The sequence below is a fragment of the Acanthaster planci genome, linkage group LG12 (genome assembly GCF_054643075.1).
Source record: "Acanthaster planci isolate LZ-2023a linkage group LG12, COTS_SCS, whole genome shotgun sequence".
Lineage (NCBI taxonomy): Eukaryota > Metazoa > Echinodermata > Asteroidea > Valvatida > Acanthasteridae > Acanthaster > Acanthaster planci.
Window position 1 is genome coordinate 15,813,091 of NC_141788.1, and position 23,551 is coordinate 15,836,641.

Below are 23,551 nucleotides of genomic sequence, written 5' to 3' on the forward strand. Positions count from 1 at the left end.
TTTCAGCGCTCAGCAACCGCTTAAAAGCGGCAGGTTCGGTTCCCGATTATCATCACAAAAATATGAGGGCTGCAGATTACGACATCCATATCCCGACATGGCGAGATTTCTGAGCAAATGGATACTTACGGATCAAACCGCCGCCGCTTACGATCGGAAAAAATCTGGCAAACATCAACAAGGCTTGATACAGGCCCATCCTGTGGCACCACAGACGAATGGTTATACGTCGGTACGGTGCGCTGTCCGTTTTATGAAAACCTCGAAGCACATGACGGCAACATGCCTGCGTACAAAACGGTAGATAGCACTCCCAATAGGAAACCTTCACGCTTTCCAAGCGACGATTTCCCCTATGTCAAGATACATGGCAGAGATCAGTGCACGGATTTCACCAAAGTAACCAATCAATGGGAGGACGCTGTGTGACTGGTTACGGTCCCACAATGCGGATTACCCGAAGATTTTCACCTCTATCACTCTGGGGACCAGACCCAAGGATGACGGTGTACTGTTTGTAGCGGCTAACCGTTTTCATTAAAACCACGGTGTTGAAACGAGAACTCGCGTTTCTGACGTACACTTGTGAGTCTGACGTTTGCTAGGTGGTATGAATGAACTGCGTGTCGGCGGCAGAGCAGTCGGTTGTAATACCTTTCGAAGAGCCGCCGGGTAACAAATTATCTTTACAACTCATTAACCTCAAAAGATTGGTGCAGTGTATAAGTGGAACTCCTTGATAAAACCTGTTGATCAGTCTGCCATTACACGAACGTCCACACTTAAATTAAAGAGGTTCGGCTTTAAAAGGCGATTGCAACGGATTTTGTCACACCAAAATCAATGTGAGCTTGCTCGAGGGACCAATAGCTTGCAAGTTCATCGTCTGCTTAGTTGTGCGGAAAGTATAGTGGAGGAGTTGATATATATCTGCACGCACACTGTGTCCCTTGACGAAGCGGACAGATTTTTTCCAAGAATTCAAACGAAAAGGATTGCAAACGACTGGCGCATTAATTTCCCCCAGAAAGTGGTCTATTCCGACTTGTTTTCGGCTCTGCATTTCCTGTTCCGAATGCGAACGTTGCGGCTCAGTGCAGACGGTATATTGCGCAACGATGTACACGTGCACTACACACGCATAGGCCTACCTGAATAATTGCTCCTCTCTACGATGGGAAAGGAACAAACCAAAAGAGAAAATGGAGGTGGGAACAAACGACTCCACGGAGAAAGATCAACTTGGACCTTAACGAAGCCTTGGCACCAACTCCTGCCTGTATCAGATATTTTCCAACTTGTACATTCGCGAATTCGTATACCTTTACCTTAACCCTAACCCCCTAGGGTGTATATAAAATCGTATTGAAATTGGAGGATTTGGGAGTGTTAGGGTTAAGGCTTCACAACCAACGCTTGTATACCGTTGGCTTCAATGGCTGTCAACATGTGCCACCTATCGACAGTTTTTGCAATCTGTCCGGTTTGGTAATTAATTAAAAGGAAATAAAACACAATGTTTTTGCAATCAAATTTTGGATAATAGGCCTACAAGTTCATGGTATACGCTTTGCGCGTATCCAAACAAAACATCCAACCATGTACAGGATCACTGAATTTAACAGTACCCATGGTTGAATTTCCAAAACCTTTCCCTATCATTTCAAAATCACAGGGCCAGAAGGGAGAAATTCCTTTTTAAAAAAGACAGATTCAAACTAGTTTTCTTATCATATTGTATTTTAATACCGAAGAATTGTGTCCAAATAATAATAATAATAACAACAACTGCCCTCAGGCAAAAGGATTACAAGTTTATATTATAAAAGCCTAAATGTGATCACAGCCAGACAGAAAATCCTAAATACAAATTCAACAAACACTTTCAATCACTATACAAAAAGGTCTTTCTACAGTTCAGGCAACACGATACATGTACACCCGACAGATAGATCATAGTACTGACGGAGAAAAAAATTACCACTTTAACGTACATAAAAAATGACGCATTTGTCACATTTCTTCAAGAAAGGTTTGGTTTCAAACTTCCTGTTGGAAGTGCAGAACTGCAATGAAGTACGAACTACATTTTCATTTTAAAGCACTGATCGCATAACTTTAGGAAATGACGAGATGATCTTGTGTGTCAACTACACTTTCTGGAAGAACCCCATTTCGGAAGAGAGCTGGCCGAGTGCCCTTTGTCTGAAACGCTTCTAATGCACACATTTCTTTATAGTTGGACCAACTCTTTTTTGTCACAGGGTGCACCTCTAAAAAAACCACTATGTGTATCGCTTTTCGGCAGTGGTCTTCCCCAATGAAATAAAACATTACAATTTTATTGCACCAATAACTATGCACATTACGATAACAACAGTTGGGTATCACAAATGTTGTCCATGTATATATATACATAATTTATCTAACAAGCTAATTTCGCGGGTGCTCAGTTTCTTGATGGAAAAAGAACGGCAGCACAGAACCAGCCACTATTCACTACTCGTGGTATTTGGGACGGCATGCCACTTTTCTCGTAAAAGAGCAAAATTGATGAGTGAAAAACCATTGAAAAACGGGTCCTTGGCAGGATAGGTCAAGCCACACGGCATCCAAGCAAGGTAACGACGGATACCGAAGGCCCGTTCGTGGTGCAGACAGAAGCATATGCTTTCCTAACGTAAGCTGAGCACGGAAGGAGCTCTGGAAATGCCATCCGACTTGAGAAACTGACATATTTACTATATGGGATGACAACTTAATCAGCGGCGAGATTTCGATATCTTCGGATAATTTTATGATGGTAGATGTCCTGGGATAATAATTCACGTGAACATAACTTGAATTCTCCATACTAAACACACTGTTGCTATACCTCGTGATTCGGGGCAAGCTTTTGCTTAGTTACATAAGAGACACCTTGCACCAATACACTGTTCTCAATGGATAAGAAGGGCACAAAGGATCCAGTCCATTCCACAAGTGGTGGTCGCGATGCAAAAGCCATGCCCCGAATTACGAGGTATATCAACAGCGTCTCTAGTCTGAGGAATTCAAATGGTTATGTTTATGTGTAATCAGATAACCTAATAGATTTTCTTCAAATTTAACTTGCAAAAGGCTTATCAGATCACAAGTTAACATCCTCAGAGTAGGAATTCGACACCCCTAGGTATCACTTGCTTTGGGGATACCATGCAGTAATAAATCATCTATGGACGTCGATAACTAATACCGGTTCTCAACATCCCAATCTTGGGATGTCTTCATTCTGTGATCATCTCGTGAAGTCCAAATCCAACTTCTCAGGATGTCGTCCTCATTAAATAGTAATTACGGCGATTTACGGCAGGGTGTCAAAATTCTATCTCGATGGGACGTCATCCCCTTAAGTTGTTTCGGGATGTCGATGTGTTGCCCACCAAAATGTGTCGGCATCTCAACAAGTCGGATGGCACTTCTGAAGCTCCGTAAGCGCGAGTCGAGACGTGCCTGTAACTATGGTGGCGCTTGTTTCCCACAAAAGGTGAAGTTGTATCAGCTCCGAATCATACTCAGGGCATTGTTACGGGGGCGGCCGGATATCCCCGCTTCAAATGAGAACAGCCTCACCTAAGGATACCTCGTAGTACCCTAGGATTTCTGCGTATTGCTTATGGAAGTATGCTGTTAACAGCAACAAAGCGTAAATTGCCGCTCCCGTCGTGCTACATAAACAGGTCCAAGAGGACAACGTGATTAAAAAGCATTCACAGATTAACAGCAATTCGGACATAAGCAGTCCATAAACGCTTTCCAACAAGAATCATGAAATGTCTCTAACTATGGCTTGGCGTTAATGCTCATCCTAGAAGGAAGTTTCGTCTGAGCTCTTGGTTTATAAAAACATGAATTTCTTCCCGGTTTCTTTTGAAACATAGGCCTACACGTTGATTCCAATCACTAGAAATACCCCGTCCTGAAAGTCCCCCGGTTTAAGGTTTTTTGTCAACGTATAAACAAAGCCAACTATACAACTTTTTACGCCGTGTCTCTAACTATACATTTATACCTGGTTTGGCACCATTGCAATGCACTAGTTGAAGATTTATACCATGATTGGTTTATCTTAACCTGCGATAATACAAAGAGGCATTCAACAGCACTTAAAAATCCTAAAACACTTTAATTTGTGCCTTTGTGGCCACACACAATAAAAGCAAAACACACACTTTTACATCACACGCGACTTCACCCGATAATACCAGCCCTATTTACGACCACAAGTGGGCCCTTTCTTTGGCCGTCAGCCTCTTCGCTGACGTCCACAAAACACGGGCCAGAAACCTGGGAGACGGAATCAGCAGAGTTAAGTTTTGGACACTTTTGAGGACAAGGGGCTCCCACTCTTGGACAGACAGGAAGCCGATTTCTTAAGTGCCCCGTCTCCGAAGAAAACGCCGATCAGGCTTTTCTAAGTACGGGAAAACAAGGCACGAAGCCAACTGAAGAAACCCTATAGCACACTCTGTTGGAAATTCCCCGGGGTTTCCCCCTTGACACACGACTTGTGACGTCGCAGCAACACACGTATAAAGGGTACCGTGCCAGTACTGATGTCGGCATAAACTTTGGAACAACACCACAACATTGAAACACATAGACTTTGTAAAAACAAGACAACAAATGCACGAAAAAAATCAAAGCACTACACCATCGAACATTTTACGTCAATACTTAAAAAACGTTGTCACGTAATGCAGTACTGTAGCCTCAAACCTCCTACCAGACAAGCAACATCCCCTCCCCCCCAAAAAAAACGTTGAAACTTGCTTTATAATACCAATAAATACTGACATATACAAAACACTATTCTTAATGGAGATAAAGAGAGAACAGGTGCTCAAGAAATGAACAGAACGCAAACAACGACGTGACTTAATACCAGAGAGTAATTCCCACGCCAGACGGGGGATTTGCAAATACTACATGGACTGTTTCAAAAATACAGGCCACTTTTTCTTGTGCAGAAATTTAAGTCTCACACACTACATAGTGAGGCAGTAAAATGTGTACATACATGTATAGCTAAGAACGGGGACGTTATGTACAAGTAATAATCAGAAACGAAGGAAAAATCATGGCGTTTAAACCTTCCGATCAGACAGGGTATTTGGCAAACAGAAACTCCGTCGTCATATGGAAAGGCGTGTTTTCATGACATGTTCTGCTTGTAACATTCAGTCGCTGGACCGAACTTCAAAGCACTGCTAAACGTTGCTTTGCTGCAACGTGAGCTTAAAACGGCAATAGTGACACAACCTTTGTGATATTTCTACGCAAACAGCTGCTTGATTGGGGCAGTCCTTTGGCTCTGAGGCGCCGGCGTTTCAACCTTGCAATGTGGAAAGCTCTTGTCGACCACCGTAAACACGTTTAGCCGTGAAAACGTCGCCCAAGAGATGAGCCAAAAATCGCACGACCGGACCGCGTAAGTGGCGCCCACTCTTGGTGACTTAGACCAGCCTTCGGCTCTCAAGGCAGGCAGAGGGCGTTGTCGCCAAGTCGCTGATCACGGACGGGTCGCTCGTTGCGGGTTTAGACACCCACGCGGTGTTGCAGTATATATCGGGTGAGAGGGAATATTCAACATCAAAAAACAAAAACAGGAGGGACGGGAGGTAGTGGTGGAAGAATTTCAGTCTCTGCACCTACTGACGTGCATTTTCAGCATGCCCAGCTTGTGCATCTGCACCAGGACGCCAAACTCATCCTGCATGGCGTGGGCGCCGTTGGGTCCCGGTAGGTTGTCGAAGTAGTGGTAGCGGACTTTTCTCGTGTGGAACGATATCGTGTTGTTGCTGTTGGCGACGTCGACGGGACTGTCCTCCACCGTGCTACCAAAAGGCCAGAAGCCGTACAAGTGGGTCTCATCGCACAAGGCTAACGACAGGTGGGTCACATAAAAACCTGTCAAGGATCGCAAATAAAAGGGAAGAATTGATGAGGCCTCCCAGAAGATGCAAGGAACGAGAACGACCGACCTTGTGGACGATACAAGTACACATGCATTAAAATGATAAGAAACATTGGAGATACCTGGATTTAATAATTGGCACATACATGAAACTGAACACAAGTTTCTCATTTCAAATATCTTCACGGTGACTACAGGCTTTAATGCTAAACGCCTTTTAAACGTCCTCCTGGTAGCACTCTATGAACGTGCTGCGGTGTTGGTAATCCAAACCTAATCACGTTGTGGTGGTTATTTTTAAACAGCGAGTTCATAAATCTAGACAAATGACACATTTGGGTGTTAATAACAAGACACAAAAAAATAGGTGGTAACCCTTTCTGAACACCGAAACACGTTTATTTCCAAAAGGCTGCTTAATTTTGAACGGTTACACGCTTACAATTAACGCATAGACGCGTTTATATGGGTGTTGGGGTTTGTAATTTCCCAAGTTATGTCTTGTCAAACGGTTTAAAAGCCGAAGGCTGTATTTTTATTTAAATATCCTGGTGTGAGTTTTCGATTCGCAGATTTCGTGTTGGTCTTTTTTTTTCTTTCAAAAGAGAAAGAGATCAAAGGGCCAAACCAGATGACACAAGACGTGGATGTGGGAAAAATATAAATCTCGGTCAGTCAAAACACATGCTGAAGTATCCCCGTTCACACGGCCAGGTTCCCAGGAAACACTAGACAACACCGGTGTTGCCTCCATGTTCATGTAAGATGTGCCAGCCGTAGGGGTAATTCAAATCGAATTCATTCAGACTGTACACGATAGCCATATGAAGCAAGATATGGGATGGACAGCATCCCCCCACACACAATTTTGTTGCTCATTGTTCCATCGTAATCTCATAATCTCAGGAACTCTTTACAGACATCTAGGGGGATGTGTTAGGTAATAGTCTAGAGTGTGTATAGGGATTGGACATGTAGGAGGGGAACGCCTCCGTCCCATATCTTGCTGGGTATACCGATAGCTACTATTGCTTTCAAAAAAGTTAAGGCCAAGTAAAATGTTTCAGTTTGTAGAGAAATGGCCCGTGGCATCAAAATAGTGAACTTAAAAACTGTACAAAGGTTCATTCCTTTGCGTGTTCCACCTGCAAAACATACCAATCACGTCGATCTTTATCGAATTTTTTTTTTTTTTTGCAGTTGGCACCGTTCCCAAGGCCAGTTCGACCAAGGCGCGCGAACGCGAGCACAAAATAATCTGTGATGTCAATGCAAAGTTAAACATATCCTTTCAATCAGGACGAATTAGCCGGCCTACTTCGACGACCGTCATTGCGAGAGCAGGTTACTATACACGGTGGGAAAGTAATCACAAATTTTGGCATTTGCAGCGAAAGTCACCGGAGTTGAGAAGGGTTCCTGTTTTGCGAAAGTACGGTGCTAGTAATCTGTGGCGATCGTGGCCGTGTTTGGTTTACTTGGCTATGGCTTGAAATTACACGAGTCTACGCCATAGGCTGTAGCAATTTCCAAATAGCGTCATGTGTGGCTTCAAACCACAGACAAGTATTCTGACGTGGCCAAGGACGGGTGAACAAACGCGATAGATTGGCCTCAGCGACAGAGGGCGGCATGAGCTAACTTACCAGTCGACATGAACTGCGTCAGGTTCCTTTGACCCCAGAAGTGCTGCACGGCGATGTAGTGATTCGGGTTAGAGATGGCAGGCCGGGGGTTGCCGCTGCCGTGGAAGTCCAGCGACCGTTTGGCCTGGAGGCAGATATCCACCATCTTGACGGACCCCACGCACGGTAGCCACAGCATGCCGTTGTACTCGCCGATATCCTTAGCGAATTTCTCGTGGTCGGAAATGTCCTTTAAGCGGCGATATCTACGACCACAATGAAAAAAAAACCATGGAGTAAATTGCACTGCAGGAAAAGGACAGTATCACCGATTGCCTCTGTTTAACAAAATACATACTTCAGCTGCATCCGAATCGGTTGTCTAGAGTAATGGTCTGGTCTTGGGTTCAGAGAAGCCCGTTACAGTCATGGCTCTTAATTATTGTTTTGGCAGACGACCTGCAGGAATTTCCCAAAATTTCCTGCGAAAATTGTGATACCTCCAAGCTGTTTTTATCACTATTTTCGTTCACATTTTGGTATGAAAACAACTACGGTTATCGGATGTAACACGTACAACGCATTTACAACTAAGGTTGCAATGCAGTATCGCTGTGGAAACGATAAACCAACTAACACCCAACGTTTACGTTTGACAGTTCACTGTGAAAACTAACCCCATTATAAACGCGTCTCTGCGTTGTAAACGTGTAACCGTTTAAAATTAAACAGTTTTTGGAAATGAACGTGGTTTGGTGTTCAGAAGGTGTTCCCACGGTGTTTTTGTGTCTTGTTATTAACACCCAAATGTGTCATTTGTCTAGATTTATGAACACACTGTTCACAAAATTACCACCACAACGTGATTAGGTTTGGATTAGTAACACCACAGCACGTTCAGAGTGCTACCAGGTAGACGTTTAAAAGGTGTTAAAACATTTACACATGTTTTTACAGTGTATAGAAACTTTCAGAATAGTCAATGAAATACCTGGGTTGATTTTGGTTTGAAGAATGAACAAATCACAAACACTCTCCGAGAACAGAAGAACGGCAGAAGCAGTATCAAAAAAGAACCCCTGGAGTCCGGCTTTTCTCACTATACTTTCGTTTATAAAAGTTAACACGGTTCTACACCAAAACACCGTCTTGTCTTTTACCGCTCTCTCTGCTAGGGCACCCCTTCGGACTTCATAGTTGGAACCGACTCCAGGAAATTGTATTTTGTGGTCATTAATGTCCCCCCTCCGGGAATCAACACTTTCTTCGGTGTACATATCAGTGACAATTGTCTGTCGTGAGAAAGGTAATGTTTACGCTTCTATGACAGTGGCTTTCCTCATGTATGCCTGACAGAGTTTGAGGGGAGAGCCCCCACCCTCGACCAGCCGGCGTAGTACTACACTGGAAAAACTGTGGTGTGAGATTGGTGTTAATTTAACATCCTCGGTGTTATCGGTGTTTACCCTAACCTTAACGGTTAGGTAAAGTTTGGCATTGTCCTCTGATAACACCCAGGGTGTTGAATTAACACCGAAGTTTTTTTGCAGTGTAATGCACGCACGCGGCAGTGTTCGTGTTTTTGCATTCCCTCCACTTTAAAGTGCGCAGAATTCCGACACAATAGTTGCTAATGTCGCACAACACGCTGAACCTGACCGAATGGCCTACCTTTTATGAACTACACTGGGGTTCATTGTTGATAGGTTAGATTTCCTTCCGGCGTCGACAACAAACGGCCGAAGAGGTGGAACGTTTGATCTGTTGGGTCATAATTTTTAAAAGAGAGTTAATTAAAAAGGGTGCTTTCCAAGCTTTTAACTTGTCCGCAAAACATATTGAAGGGGGGGTCAGAAAATGTACCTGAAAACAAATTCCGCGCTGTCAATTTCTTTTCCACATTTACTGTCCTGAAGAATGCCACTATTTCCGACGACGCTACACCGTCGAAACGCCTTTCCTGATAATGGCGACGCCTACAGAAGGGAAAATGATACATAAAATGTTGTTATTTCTTCACCCTTTACTTGATTGCTGAAGGGATTTTAATGGACGGTTAAGTTCCATGCATTTTTCAAGTGAAATTGTTTTTGCTGCCTCGGCCTCTCTTTTAATAGTTTTCATTGCATAAATACAAACAAGCACGCGTTATTTTCATTTGTTTCATCAACTTGAAGAGCCTTATTGCATGAAAATGACCCCTTTATAATGGTTACAGTTTTATCGTACAATACACGCACATGTATGAGTCAATCAGATCAGTGTTCCAACAGCACGTGCGCAGTTCATGATCATAACGCGCGCTAGGGATCGGTCCAATCAGCGCCGAAGCGCGCCGACTCCAGCGCTAAACATTCTCCATCCAGGTGGCGTGACGTCAAGCGCTTTTATCCCGAATGACCTAGCCTTGCTGAAATATCGAGCTGGGAATTATTATCACAAAATGCCCGATTAAATGTTCGTTCTTTGTTCTTTACCACTGGTATCTCGTCCAGAATTTCCTGCGTAACATTGAAGTAATACTTGACGCCGTCTTTGCTCATTGTGTTGGTGAATGCGTAAGGAAGACTGTCCCCAAGGCGGACGTTTCGATGATTTAAAATCACTTCATCCTGAGTCGTCATATTTTTGGTTCGCCTAAAAAACACATCCCTGTGTATCAAAAGACAAAAATACCTTTACATGTAAAGGACACAATTTAATAAAAACCGTTTCCTGCATACACAAAGACGCTTATTAACGCCAACAACAGCTCCTTTCTGTTTTTCAAAGGAACAATTTCTTACGGTATGCAATGCGACCTCTGGCGGTTCCAGAATGGTCGATGGGGGCCACGGCCATCATGAACGTAAAACCAGTTTTTCCTTGTTGCTTGTTGGTACAATGTATCCACTTCGGATATTATGGTATCTCTCCATTTGGGATTTTTTAATACCTTATATAAACGGCAACACCAATGTCATACACCAAAAACCAAATTTCAAAATCATGGCGGCGTCTGAATCACTTGGCTACGGCTTCGAGTTACACACGACTCTATGTAAACTGACTTCAGCCACTACTACAGACTCGTGGGTAATTCCAGGCCGTATATAGCCATGTATTCGGACACGGACTTTATGGCGAAGAGGGCGAGTATTTTCGGAAGGGCAGGGTCCAAAGCACACTCTTAATTGGACTGTTCTAAACTTAATGATTCTTGTATGACTTGCCTTGGTCTCTGGCACATGGAAAGACTCTAAATATTGGGCTAAATTATGGAAGCGGCAAATGTTTCCATCAGCGGATATTAGGTATCAATCTACTGAGACGGAAAAGCTCATGCCTGGAGCCACTGCTGGACACGCGGAATAAACCCGAGAAAAGAGTTGGAGGCAGCTCCATATCGCCCTCTCCTGTTTCCAGCAGGAGAGTTAATGAACAATTCTCACCTGAATGAGGCTAAATTCTTGTAGTTGGGCATCCATGGGGCGGATAATACCTTGTTATACAAATACAATAGCTGATCGTTGGTACTCGGGAATATCCGAATGTCCAAAGGATCTGTGCCGGTTCTGAGGGGTGGAGAGAACAGAACAGAGCACAGGTATTCTCGATAAATAAAGGATAAAATATGGAATATGATGCAGTTTATTGAATTGATGATTATTTAGAAATAACGACAAACCCAGAGAAGAACTCGGAAAAAAATTCAGAAAATGAATTCCATTCTCATGTAATAAATCGCAAGCCCATGCTAATATAAATTGTACCGGTAAGTGTACATGGCATAGAGTAATATGTAAACATGAAGTGGCTAAAAGACGCGCAAAACATCTGAATATTGCCGTTAGCGACTTAGCCACGCCCATTAGACAACCCTCTCACTTTTGCGTGTCTCAGAATTTGCGCGCCCCGCGTCCATTTTGTATATCATGTAATTGGACAATATTTTCACAAGCTGTGTTGACGCAATTCTACCGCGATAGATCAACTGTTGAAGTTGAAAATAAATAACCGCGTCGACACTCAGGTGAGGTGTACGAATTCAACGACATTTCCAAAGAACAGGCTTTTGAAAGATACGTGTACATAACAAAAGATGCGATGACAGAAGTGGGCTAAAAGCATTTGTGTCGAAAGAAAGGAGCAAAAAAACTTCCCTACAATGGCAGCGAAATTCGTCTGAAAAAAGTGCATTTTTCAGGAGGTTGTAAAATAACCTGAAAGTTAGAACCAGAGAAGTTTTTGAGTGACAAGCACAGTTCACTGCGCCTTTTATCAATTGAGAAACTGAACTATATACAGACATTTAACGCCAAATAATGTGATTACAGATGCATGTCCCTGCCTGATTCTTTTCGATTTGAATCCACTGCATCACGTAGCACGTATCCATGGATACACTGGCATTTTGCCCATCCCCTACAGCGTCAATCTCAGGCGTAATGTAAATGGTTAAGAAGGCGGGTAAACACATGAATGCAAACATGAACGAAACGAGTCCGGCTACCAGCGCCCATGATTATTGTACTGGGACGCCATCCAGACCTTTTCCAGGTCGCCCCATTATCTCTGGCATCATCATTAATACTCGACCCAAGGTTAGGCAACAATCCACAGAAACTGCGTTAGAGGGTATAGGCCTACATGTTTCTCCTGGCATTATCATACCTGCTAACCAGTCGCTCTCCTTCCTGAGGTCAGGTATCACCACATAACAGATTAGCATTTTAAATGAACTGAGGGTTCATCTAAATACCTATTAATCTATTGTGTGGTATTGCCTGACCTCAGGAAGTGTGACTGGTTGGCAGGTCGGCATTATGGACGCGCATGTGCACAATCGAAGATAACCGCAACGGTGAAATCGCATGCAATGTCAACACTTACAATTTACACGGCGGGTTTTTATTTGTTCAAAGTAAAAGCCTTCAAAACTTAAGCCAAACCTTAATCCTACTGCGTTAATTTGACTAAATTAAGAGAACGGATTTAAATCAACCTTGATCAGGCGTAGGGCTGCGCTGATTATAAACATATTCGGATATCTGACTTCAGATGAAATAAAAATGAACTAAAAAGTGGAAAGAAATTAATTATTTCGTTACACGAAACTGCAATCTAAAACCAAAATTCAAGACGTTCTGGGTAGACTTAGTACAGGTTCCGTATGGAGCACATCCTTTTCTACAACCCTTGCAAATACACCTTAGTGTTTCTATGAGTTTGAATTTATACAGTCAGTGTTATTTTAAACGGCGCATTTGGGGTTTTATGCCGATACCAATTTCCATATCATAAGCCACAATTTGCTATTATTCGAGCAAGAAAACCTCAACGTTGAATTGATTTGTGCAAGAAAAAACAATCCTGATATTGAAATCTTCCCGGTCTACATTTTTTTGAAATGCAGGGTAATGTAAGAACATGTCACTACAAAAAAGCAAGTTGTTGGTTCACAATTAGAAAAGAAAAAACGTGATCTGAACAATGTCTTGCCTAATTGATACCAGACAGCGCCATCAGTTGTCTAAAAAAAAGCATGGACAATTTTTCCACGTTTAAACACGGACGTGTATAATAAAATCTGGGCTCGCAATGCCCTTAATCAGCTTATAGAGTCATTGAATCCACTCGCAGCCATTTTACCGAGCCGAATACAAAGCTTTCCTGGTAATGCCCGCCTTTGTTCTTCCTGACGTCAATAGTAGGGAGCCAACCCACGCCTTTGTATTCGGCTCGGTAAAATGGCCGCTGGTTGGCTTCTTTTTCATACAAAGGCGTTGCAAGTCCAGGTTTTTTTTTATATACGTCCGTGCGTTTAAAAAGGTGTAGGCCTACTTAAATTTTCGGCGCTCTTATTTCCAAATGGATGTGACACAGTTTTTATATATACAAGTAACTGTGGGAGAATTATAAAGATGTACAAATATATGAGACTCGGAAACATTCGTCGCCTCGATCCTTTAAAGGCAGATGAATGCATATGCCCAAAAATCAGGTCAAAATTGACTTTTCCTCAGAACTCTTTTTTTTCAATTTGGGTGAAGACCTGTGTTGGTTCGATGAAATGGCAAGTCGAATATTCGAGTACATGTAATCAATAATTCGAATTGACGCAGCATCACAAAGGAGAGGCAGCATGAACAATCATCATATTACGGGCTGGGGGACTGAATACACCTTAACATTGATTTTATCCGAATTTTAATTTGTGTTGTAAATCGATGAAGCAAAAATCAAACAACCGCGCCACTGCAGCTGTTGTCTAAATTGTTTGAAGTTAAATTATGCTCGAATTTGTGTACGAGCCCTCCACCAAAATGTAATTTGCATAAACGTGCAAAGTGATGACAATATTTCCCCCTTTTTTTTCGGGAGAGAGTTGGTACAGCCCACCTTCGACACACATTCCTCAGTTTGCGCGTTTTAGGAACCTGAAAGTGCAAGCTTTTATCTTTACAGCTTCCATATGAAGCATTCCCTCCCAGAAAGCAAGAAGAATCAAAGCAAATGGACATTAAATTCTAACACAAGCAACTCCGAGGTGGCTGCAAAAAGTGCAGCTTCTGCCTGAAATAAAAAATCACAGTGTCAGCTCATGGATAGGACGATTCTCAATAGTGTTAAAGCCAGTACAGGCTAATTCTTATTAACATAAAAAACCCCGCAAGGAATAGACAAGGGCACCCTCAGAAATGACCGTTCCGCCCCACCAGTCGATCTGCACGACCGGTTGCTTGCGGGGCCTGAATCGCTTGACAATAAATACACAGACAGGGAGTGTACGTGCAGGTGACAGAGCTAAACAAGAAAGTGTATTTCAAACATTCAAGCACACAATTTTCTGTTACAAGGAATCTGGGTTGGCGACTTTATTCATTCTCGTTTAAATATTCAAAATTCCAATTAGACTTTGTTTAATCAGATTTTTTGTGTAGACTTGAGGTTATAGTCGATTAAGGTCTAATTATTCCCAAATTAGCAACTTCGGCTGTATGTGCATTAGTTCAAATTATTTATTTCTTTCATCACAAAATCGAATAAATCGTAACTTACGAGATCTGAATCAAGAAGTTTTATTAAAAATCAGTTAAAAGCGATCACCACCCACCTGCAACTTTTAATTTCACATAAAACTGTCCAAGTCTACAATGCAACAAATGCACATGTGGTACGGCACGCGTGCTTGTGCATGTAGAGATGACGGAAACAAGTGTCAAGGTAAACCATGGCCTGATATTGAATTGCAAAGCAATGGGGCCAGTGAGAGAGAGAATGAAAACGCAATCAACCCCATCACTGTGCAAAGTAGGTGTCAAATGCAAAATGCTGGTATTTTACTAGGCTGCAGTGTTTGTGAAAAACAGTTTTGTTCATAATATTTGCTGAGAGTCTAGAGCTAAACAATGAAGGGACCGTTTTTGTAGATAAACGTGTACTGCTTCTTTGTCTCACTGCATAATGACCAGCATTTCTGAGTCCAATCAAATGGAGAGGACGGATTAGTTGATTAAACCAATGCCAAATGAAGTGGGCCAGGCTTAAATTGAGCAAAACATGCATCTCTTCCAACCCAGACTGCTTGTTACATACGGACACATGAAGGTAGTGAAGTGCTCAGAGGAGTGTATTTGCCATTTAAAATGTAAAGAACTTGGGGAAAAAATTCAATCGGTTGAAAAACTGGGGGAAAATATGGCGCATTCCAGGAATGTTTACCTTTGTTATGTATATTAATGAATACAAAAAAACCCATTCACCGAATTCGCAATGTAAATCGTTGATTTAAATCAGGATGAATCGATCAACCATGCACTGGTTGCCGTTTTCAACGGAAATGGCAACCGATAGATCTTTCGGTTACTTTCTCATTTTGTTTCCTGCAGACTTGGGGGGGGGGTAATCAGTCGGTGGTGACGCTACACGTTTATAGTAGCTAAAGCATAGGCCCTATAGGTGGCACAAACCCGAAAAGCCGTTATTCCAAATCGAAAGTGATACTTTGGTTCACACGGAATAACCCTCAATGTTGCCTCGTTTTTGTTTTGTTTGTTTGTTTTTTCTTCTCCTGTGATTTAGTATGCACTGTCTGTAGGCCCCTATGCACAGTTTCAGAAAATTATCTTTCCACTCACTAAATAATATTTTGGTTGCTGAACCTGCAATTCGTTATAAAAACACATTTGCAGTGAAGGACTCAGTTACAACAAATATACATGTACACTGTAAGTTGGAATTGGTATCAAAAGAGTGGCATGCGTCTCTTTAATGTTGAAAATCTTGCCGATAAACGGGCACAATAACAGCCGATTACGCTTTCTAACGCCGCCTGTTAGCAAACCATAGCGCACTGGGAAGAAAGGTTGATTGTGGTTTTTAACTAAATTCCGCACTACGCGCACATTTAGCGGGCCGGGCCGCCTCGCCATGTTTATGTTAATCGCTTCGCTGCGCGCTACGTCCCTCATTTCCATCGCAATGACACGCAGAGATTATGAAGGCAAAAGGGAAGCAAACGACTTATATCCGACTAAAGCACCGAGGTCGTTTAAGCATCGTATGGGGCATCTGCCGGGGGAACAAACAAAACAAAATTAAAAAAAAAAATTCCTGAGAAAAAAATTGATGTCAACGTCCCTTGCAAAAGTTAACGAATAGATCTGTGGCGAATGCATAAATCGCTAGCGGGTCGTGAGGGTGCAGGGTTCCCACTAAAGAATTTGACCTCTGCACCCCAGAATCCCGAAGAGAAAAAAAACGCATTGCTTAAAACTGTGACCATAATATGCCTCCAGAAAATTAGCATACATTTGCCTTTGTCAGCTTCTGAAGGTCATGCTCCTTTGGATTGCACAAGTACATAATGTTTCATATTTCAATGACTTTGGTTATTTCAGGAGTTCAAAAAGGAAGGAAATGAATAAACACAAGAATAATAACGCAAAATAAAGCCAAGGATGGTGGTTCATTTACACGTGTCGTCGTCGGGAATTACGGCGGTACATGTGTATAAGGCCGTGTCAAATTACATACGAGGCCGTAATTGTGGCTGCAGCTACTTTTCATAAAGTTGTGTGTGGTTACAAGCCGAAGCCAAGTCCATTACTCCGGACAATAGGTCTGTGCCTAACTTTCCATGCCAACACGTCGTATACCATTTTTTACTTTTGTTTGTTGTCCCTGTGAGGGTAGAGTTCTTACTGCGAAAGGGCAAGGGCCCCAAGTAATACATATACACTGTTAGAACACCCATGACAGCATTGAATAAGAGGCGCTATATTTCGACGTGGGCGATGCGTCGAAATATTAATCGCAGTGGAGCCTGGTTCGTCCATTGTCGGGTTTCCGATCCACAGCCATTGTTTTGAAAGCCCCTTTTCCTTGTAAATTCCAAATGCCATAATTTTGTGTCATTTCGTACCGTCTGTATATAAACATCAGTTGAACGCTCACTTTCTGTGCTCGACGTCGGTAGAAAAATTGATATTCACTTTATGCGTAAATCACATCCACCATGCGGCGTGGCGAACAAAGCCATTAGGCCTAGTCTTTCCATTAAATTAAGAACGTGGCTCAGGATTGGTTGAGTCTACACAATGGAATCAGAATGTAGGTACGTCACCGGGCACATTCAGTCAAGATAACCATGTCTAGAGTATCGAAGATTGGGATTCCCCGTACCAATCGCAACACTGTCCAGTCAAGCCAAGCCTAGCCTGGGATTTCCTTCAACCAATGAGCAAGGCAGAAAAGAGACACTTAAATATTGAAATGCACAGACATGTCAACATAATGATCAAACGTCTCGACAGTATCGGCTGCAATACAGATAAAGGTCGAGTAGTCCCCTGCATAGATAAAAGCATAGTCCATTTTTCTCATATACATTTTCTTCTCAGTTGCCGAAAATGTGGCAGCAGCAAATTACTTGCAACGGGAGCAGGACTGTTTACAAATCTATGAAGCCAGAGGTATGTTCTTATTACAAAAAAAATCTCTTTTCACATATGATAGGTTTTCTTGACCAATTTCATGAACTAATCGTCCAATCTGATGCGAGGTCCATTCAAATTCATTATAATTGAATGCTACTTTATGTCCACATCATAGAGGTCATGCAAATTCATTGTTCAAGTACTCCTTCATTAAATGACTTTGTTGATTCAAATTCAAATTGTTGATTCAAAGTTGTTTGAAGACTTCGGGAGAGGTGCGCGAGAATTCTATTTAATGAACTAGCAAACAAGTTCGACATGATTCCGTTCAAATTCGTCTATGTGACACATTACGCATCCTGATTCATTATTTGCAATGATCAAAGAGGATTTTCTTGGAGTGGAAAAAACAGAAATAGTTGTGAATACTAAGGGGGAGGCAAGCACAACCTATGTTGTCATGTTAGAACAATTAAAATCATTCGTTGCCTTGGGCCTAATGTTTCCAGTTGCGTATATGAGCCCCGAGCTGGACCAAAAGGGGGCGCAATTTTCCATGCAACGAGGACCCCTCTGATAGGAACTGCACTTCGTTGGTTTACAAACGACTAGGAAATGCACGAGTTACGGTCGCATCGCTACCAACAAAATGAGCACTCCCGACCAAAATGGCTCTTTTCAACCGATGAGGGGGTGCTTCAGCTCGAGGCGGATTACATCACATGTCAGTGCATTTTCCATGAAGGAAGAGAAATGTACATAAATCGCAGCCAAAGAAACCAAGTTTGTTTTTATGCTGGAACGACGGTCGTGATTGATAATATTTCTATTTTTGTTAACTTTTGCTTTTCATTTTGAATAATCAGAATTCTAGACGAAAAGAAAGAACGCAAAATAATTATACGCGCAATCACAAGAAAAGATAACCTGTATCGATTCCATATGAAGTCAACTTGAGACAGCCTATTTACACAAAACACTGTCACAATAAGAGATTCTGTACAAGCAAAAAGTGTTTGTGGATGTATATCATTAACCCTATCCCTTCAGGCTCTTAAAGAGCATTTAAGATGAAACAAACACCTACTCAATTGAGCCATACAGATGCATGGCATTTGAATTGAACGCTTGAAGTTTGAAATAAATTGTTTATACACGAAAATGGAAACAACGCAAAAGATTTAAAATCCTTTGCGTTTCGGTTTATCTTGACTTGATCGCACCAAGTCGTATAAGTCGGTAAAATTTAACCAATAAGAGTGGTGAAAATGCCTATCGAAATAGACTGACCAAAACACGAACTTGTTCATAGGAAAACGAAAATGAATGCGACAGTTGTGAAAAGGAGACCCTAGTGTGAACAAGATTGAGCATCATGCACGACTGTGAACGTGTGGTGATGAAACTGAACTGTAAGTTCCTTTTTTTTCTGAAATTGGCTGGGAAATATATTCATTCGGACAACGGTGAACTGACTTCCAACAAGCGTTCATAACAAATGAACCTTAACAGGCATCAAAACAAACCACTCCAATAAGCCAGGGCTAAGTTTTGTTACCGGACCAAAGGATTCCGACTACAGGGGGAATGATATTGCCACGTAATTATCGTTCATCTGGGTCCCTACGTAGTCGCCACGGACAACGTGACAAAGACGGGAGAAATTCGACAAGGATTGTTCATAGTATTGGGTATAAACGAAACATGATTGAATTATTAAGGACCTATATGCATAATTGAGAATAAATAAATTGCTAATATAGAGGCCACGTATGATATGGCAATATTTCGGTGCTCCCAAAAGACCACTCAGAAAGAAATATTTATAAAGGGGGTTGCTTGTGCATAGTCTAGTATTGTGTATGATTGAAGTAAGGATCGCTGCACAATTAAGACAATGCGGCCCGGAATAAACTAACTGATACACAGACTATATGGGCCACGTTAATCAATATTTCGGTGGTCAATACAACCCTATTAGACACACAGAGCACTTGAAATCTTTGGGATTGAAATTTGTCTTCAGCTTTCATCAGCTCTTATAAAAATGTCCCGAGCAAAACAAACATGACCACGTCAATGGCGAGTTCGGGGACACGAAGACTACACTTAAATCAACATGACGGCTGGCCTAAAGTGTCAATGTTGACAGCACGTTAATAATTATGTATACTGTTGGGTGGCATTGGTGAATCCTGTCTCAAAGAGGTCACAGACTTTAAAAAAAAAAAGAGAAAGGTTTGTTGATGTTGCAAACTTAAGTATACAGGACTCAAAACTGAAAGGAAAACTAAAAGGTTGCCGGTAGCAATGCTGTCAATTTTTGACCTGCTGTTTGTTTTGAATGAAATACGAATTCAAATTGTTCGAGTCCAAGGTTCACTCGCGACTTGATAATTTGTGTACATAACGAGTGAGCGCACTGCACTTCAGTATTTGGCCCAAATAACGCAGTCATTAATGTGGTAATTCGTAACCGATTCTTTGTTCTCGCCAACAGAGATACTCGGCATACATACACAGTCTTCATCATCACATTGGAAGAGAGGTTGAACGAAATCGGCTGTCTTTGGTGACTCCAACCCATGCATGAAATTTATGACTGAAGTGAACTTGTTTGTCCTAGACAGACGACTTATTATCAACAAACCAGACACATGACAAAGGCATCAAACTATACAGGGAAATGAAGTCTGGGATCACATGACAAATATAATCGAGACTTCGGGGGCGCCCCGAGATTTGGAGCTCAAACACTACGAATTTGGAGCCGTTTGTTCTAAAGTGAAATTTAGGAACAGAATTATCGTGGCGTGTGCGCACGTGCTTCATTCGGGAAGGTCAGCAGTCATGTCCCAAACGTATACTTCGAGGCTTTGTTGCTAGCTACTTACACACAGGCCGACTGTTGCCCGCCATAGCAACAAAAAGCTTAAAGTGTGTTGAGACAAATTTACATCTGAATGAGGCCTCACGATCGATTGACAAGTAAGCGTTTGGGCTGATATTTACATAACACTGGGCAACCTTGCGGTCCCATATAGCGACCCACTGCTGCCCGATGTTAGGCCAATCCATACTGTTATCTGAATCGTGGTTTTTGGTTTGACATTGTTACCGTAACCTGTCACGAAAAAACAATCTGGGCCAAACAAACTTTAGATGTGTAAAGACTATGATGTTGAATTCTTCATACGTCGAGACAGTTCGTACGTAGACTTTCTGTAATAATATTATGCACTGCAAATAAAATTATTGATTATGCATAATACAAGGACGAAGTTGATGTAGTCCTCGTGTGCCAACATGATTAAAGTGGGTTTGAGTTGCACACTAATGAGGCATATGCGGCAGCAGGCGAAATCCTTTGAAAAACAACCAACCCAACCATGAAATTACCCCAAAAAACACCACCACACATCAAGGTCAATGTGCACACCAAATACGCGGAAAAAAGCCATGTTTTGTCAGCCGCAAAATTCACCACTAGATCCGTATGCATTTTCAAAAACCACCAATGATAACTGTTCTACAAAATCTGAAATGGAACAACACTTGTGTTATTTTGCCAGGCCCACCCAGTCAGACAAAAATGCATCATCGTCTTGACAAATCACCGCATGAATAATGCGAAGGGTTATCCATTCCATTTGGGAACTCAAAACCGACCTTTTTTCCACCGGGCCGGGTCGGTGAAAAACATCACAGTGCATGAGATGTGTGGAAAATACCAGGTCACGATAGCCCGACAATGGAGGAATCGAGTAACGCACTTAGTCACGCCTGCCCGGCCCACGTACTTCAAGAATGACGATTTTGCAATGATACACTACACGCATAACGAAACCTTGTGACATGACCAGTGCATCCTGTCATGTTTTATTTTTCATTAGCTGTAGGGGTCGAAACCAAACCCCCAATGGCCATCCTGGAAGGGAACGGTCGGAGAGATGGACAATTTTTTTGGACGGAGACAATGTCGAGTCAGAGAAGGCGGGAGGAGAAAGTTGGACGTCAAATCCAGGGCTGGGGGGCAGGTGCATTGATCATTGAGATATATAAATTCCCGTTATACATACCCATTCTGTCCGTCCTTATACGGATCGTCTTCTTGCTCAGCTTCGCTGTAGTTCTCGAAGACTCTGTATTTGTACGGATTGGGAGCACCACGGCTATCCGCCGAGCGTTTGGCATCCCGCGTTCTGCCGCCTCGAGGAGGCGAGGTTCGGGGCGGGCCGCCGTGGTTCCCTCCCCGGAGCGTCACGAAGATCATCAAGATCAGAAAACAGGACAGAAAATACAGGAAAGTCCTTCGTCTCCCCCTCAGCATGGTTGGCTGACCCGGGTGGGAGTCTGCAGTTGGCGGAATGTGGAAGAAACTTCTCTTCTCATGAACTCGGCTGATGGAGAGGACGTGCCGCTGGTTTCACAATGTACAGTACATGTACAGTGTACAGTGTATATCAATACAATGTACTGTACAGTACACTGGACTTTCAACCACGATGGTAATTCCTATGGCTCTGTGCAGGGCTATTGTGCATGTGGGCTGCTCTCTTTTGTTAACACTGTTCGAAACAAACCGCAGTCCTCATGGCTGGCAGTGGGTGTCGGAAATGCTTCAAACACTCCACGAGTCGCTTACTAGTACACGGAGGCCCGAGAATGTGAAAAAAGGGCGCAGTGAACCGTGGCCGGCCCGCAGAGCTAAGACTTGCTTCGCTTAGGTACTGTATCTTCAAAAGCCACTGGATGCGGCCAGGATAGCAACGTGCGCAACAATATTGGGAGTGGGTCTAGCCGCTTACCAGTGGCATCCATGGGTGCACATGTTGTTGCTAGCCGTAGCCAAGTAATTTGGACGCGGCCGCAAGGAGGGCGCCGAGTTAGGGCGCGTCCACGGTTCCTTTATTGCAATTTACATCCTTATGCATTATGCATGTGTAATATTATAGCAGGTGTGGTGTCACAACCGGTGGAAGCTAAACTTATGATGAATTATGCCTACGTCACCTGCTTGGGGAGGGGAGGAATTTCAGGTATACCCAGCAAGAAATGAGACCGAGGGGTACCCCCCCAACATGTCCAATCCCTATACACATTCCAGACTATTGTTACTTAACACATCCCCCCCAAGATGTCTGAAAGGAATTCCCCAGATTCCTGCGAGACAATGACCAACACAAAGCATGGGGGGTTCTCTCCGTCTCATACCTTGCTGCATATGATTTCAGGCGTCATTAACACGACACTCTAGCGTCTAACGATTCAGTGACGTCAGCATGAAATTATCCGAAGTGTAGCTTCTCCGGTTGTAATTATACTGTATCTTTCTAGTAATAATTATTGCATGAGCCTCGCACGGAAGTTCATGTATGCGCGGCTAGTACAGTTGACGTTGACAGAAAACACAACTCCCACAAGACCAGGAAATGCCTTCTTGTCAGTGCCGGATTATTGCTACATGTACATGTACATGTACTAGTATCACGCTGGCTCTGACAAGGTCACCAGTTCAGATGGTTGAATATGCGCAAGGAAGCACGATAGTCCACAGCTTGTTGGCATTTTATTTTTCTTATAGACTTTTAATGAGGTCACTGTCCACGTTTCACATGCACAGAGCGAGACCAGCGTCTTATTTCCCGGTGCCAAAGGACAAGAGAATTAGAAATACATGTACATGTACATGTTCAGTGCACAAGTAGAAACTCTTTGGTCACTCGCAGCATGCTCGTAGCATACAGTTAGGCCCGAGGTGGCATGGACATGCACGAGTGACCGAATTATGCGGGTCCATAACGTGTTTTGTGTAACCTCAGTCCAAAAATGAAAACGAAAAGAGCCCCCCTCCCAAAAAAAACCCACAACACTCAGAGTCTTACAACTTAACTTTTTAAAATCAACGGTAAACTCATAAATGCTTCACACGCGCGTTGAATTCCGATGACGTACGCTAATTTCATGCTGTAGTACGGTGCATATTGTGACCCCACGTGACCGTGTTTCAACCGACCAAGATAAATACACATAAACAAAAGTAGAAGATC

The 23,551-nt window shown here is 42.7% G+C and overlaps 1 protein-coding gene across 1 annotated transcript; it reads right to left on the reverse strand.

The window, feature by feature from the left end:
- Positions 1–1,722: 1,722 nt before the first annotated feature.
- On the reverse strand, positions 1,723–22,381 carry LOC110978477 (alpha-N-acetylneuraminide alpha-2,8-sialyltransferase-like). The gene is made up of 7 exons (XM_022233502.2): positions 21,581–22,381; positions 11,013–11,135; positions 10,059–10,233; positions 9,445–9,557; positions 9,253–9,342; positions 7,603–7,847; positions 1,723–5,949 (listed from the first exon to the last, which is right to left on the reverse strand). Exons 1-7 carry the CDS (start codon positions 21,829–21,831, stop codon positions 5,678–5,680), a joined length of 1,269 nt encoding a protein of 422 aa, XP_022089194.1. The 5' UTR covers positions 21,832–22,381; the 3' UTR covers positions 1,723–5,677.
- Between the last annotated feature and the right edge of the window lie 1,170 nt (positions 22,382–23,551).